This window comes from Austrofundulus limnaeus, unplaced genomic scaffold (genome assembly GCF_001266775.1).
Source record: "Austrofundulus limnaeus strain Quisiro unplaced genomic scaffold, Austrofundulus_limnaeus-1.0 Scaffold693, whole genome shotgun sequence".
In the NCBI taxonomy this organism is placed as follows: domain Eukaryota; kingdom Metazoa; phylum Chordata; class Actinopteri; order Cyprinodontiformes; family Rivulidae; genus Austrofundulus; species Austrofundulus limnaeus.
In genome coordinates, this window is record NW_013953095.1 from 246,892 (window position 1) to 249,203 (window position 2,312).

The 2,312-nt window shown below is 39.5% G+C and overlaps 1 protein-coding gene across 3 annotated transcripts in view; it reads right to left on the reverse strand.

Annotated features, from left to right (window-relative positions):
* Window positions 1–2,312, reverse strand: part of map2k4b (mitogen-activated protein kinase kinase 4b) — a 22,715-nt gene that overhangs the window by 7,900 nt on the left and 12,503 nt on the right. For all 3 annotated transcript variants that reach the window (XM_014027877.1, XM_014027879.1, XM_014027878.1), the window contains 3 exons: window positions 2,106–2,183; window positions 1,868–2,016; window positions 1,684–1,729 (listed from right to left, as the gene is read on the reverse strand). In XM_014027877.1, coding sequence (XP_013883331.1) covers window positions 1,684–1,729; window positions 1,868–2,016; window positions 2,106–2,183 — 273 coding nt within the window. The remainder of the gene's footprint in view (window positions 1–1,683; window positions 1,730–1,867; window positions 2,017–2,105; window positions 2,184–2,312) is intronic.

The following is a 2,312-nucleotide window of genomic DNA, read 5'->3' on the forward strand; positions in this document are numbered from 1 at the left end:
CAGGTACAGGTAGAGGTACAGGTAGAGGTACAGGTAGAGGTAGAGGTACAGGTAGAGGTACAGGTAGAGGTACAGGTAGAGGTAGAGGTACAGGTAGAGGTACAGGTAGAGGTACAGGTAGAGGTACTGGTAGAGGTAGAGGTACAAGTAGAGGTAGAGGTACAGGTACAGGTAGAGGTACAAGTACAGGTAGAGGTACAGGTAGAGGTACAGGTAGAGGTAGAGGTGATCCATCCATGTAACTCTGCATGTCTTCAGCTACAGAACACAAGTCCAGTTACTTTGTTCTTTTAAATTTCCATGTCCTGGCTGACTGAGAGTCAGCAGTCATGTTTGTGTCAGACCACATCCATAGTAAAGTTACAGGATCGATACTTTAGTTAGTTTCACTTTCAGAACGTCGTTCCTTTATCCAGAAATACACTGCTGCACTGGAGTACCCAGCTAAAGGCAGGGTCAAATGCAAACACTGGACAAAGCAAGCAGAGCAAATAATTACTTCATCAGCTGTGATTTCACAACGACTGTAAAAACAAYGCACACATGCCGACATGTGTAGCATCCATTTTACTTCTGTTAATTCAGAGCTGAGAGTGACGTCACGTCTTTTTCTGCAGAATCAGGTTCACACTGGAGTCTGATGGAGAACGTGTTTATGTGAACGACTAAAAAATAATAACAAAATCAGAATTGAGTATTAAGATCTGCAACGTTAATGTAGCCTTTGTCATGATTAACATTTTCAAGCAAATCTAATCTAATTTAATTTWTAAAGTTTGGGCCCACTGTTGCACAACAGCAAACAGAGGGTGACTTTGTTCTAGAGGTAAATAAATGATGATTTGTGGTGAATGATTTACCATCATCACATTTTATAACTGGTTCATTCAACTGCTTTACATATAAAAAGTCAGAGACACATATGTGCATGACCATAAGGTTAGTATTACACTGGGATAAGACTCTTGGCAAAAAAAACTACAAACAACACTGGAGAATTTCGAAAATGTCAAAACTTTCAGAGATTCTCAGGCTGTGTCTCAATTCAGGGGCTGGGTCCTCATGAGGACCCAGCCCCTGAATTGAGACACAGCCTCAGTGTCGTCCTGAGAGTTGTAGAGCCTCTCTCTCATGTAAGAAATGGATCATTTGTGTCTCCATCAGCTGAAACGCAGCGAGATGCCAGCTTCATTTACCAACTGAAACTGTGGTCCTGACAAGAAGTTGGTGTTTGTGGATCAAAAACAGTTTCATGGGATTTACAGACATTTTAATAAACTCCCGGAGATTTACATGAAACTAATTCAAATTTTTCCAGTAAATAAAATTGTTTAAAAGCTTGAGTTTTGTCATGACTTGTGAACATGACAAGATCACAAAGACCCGACCTCCATCAGACTTTATGGCACTTATAAAATTCTGTACACACAACCTTTGAAAACCTCCAACAAAAGCCTTTTCAACTCAAACTATAAACTTAACAGGAAGTTTAATCATTTTGGTTTGAAGGAACCATTTTTAAACATATATTTAAACAAACTCCTCTTAAAGTCTCTCTCTAGTACCATTTAAAAATTACTTCTAAGCCTTTCCCATTAAAACGTTACCAAAAGTTTTATTTTTGATCCTTTCCATGACTAAAGCACTGAGGACTAAAACATTAAGATGAGTAGTGCAACTCACCAGAAGCTCTCTGTACTTTGGCCTCTTAGATTCATCCTTTGTAAGGCTGGACAAGAAGAAAAATTAATCAATCACTGTATGCAGAGCTAGGAAATTATCTCAGATTCAAAATGAATGAACAAAGCCTGAAGAGAAACAAAAACAAAGCAGGTTGGGAAAACCTTTTTATTAAACAGGCACCTACCATAGGTTAACAAAGTTGATAAACTTGGGGGAGAACTGCCTCTCTTCTGAGTTGCTGAGCTGGGGAGGTTCTCCCTTCACCACTTGGGTCAGCTGATCAAAAACACTATTCCACTTGGGGTAAGGGAATCGTCCTGTGGCCAACTCATACTGAAAACAAGAGGAGAGGAGCTCATGGTGGGAAAACAGAAGAATTTCTCTCACTAATTTAAGCTTCATTCATTCCATGATTGTCTCACCAGAGTGATTCCCAAGCTCCAAACATCAGAGCGAACATCATAACCTTGTCTGGAAGCACTGGGGTCTATCCTTTCAGGCTGAAAACACACACAGAGAAATATAAACTATTTTTCTGTGAATTTATGTGTGTGAGAGAATACGTACAGCAGGTAAAGTAAGTATTGAACACGTCACCATTTTTCTCAGTAAATATATTACTAGAGGTG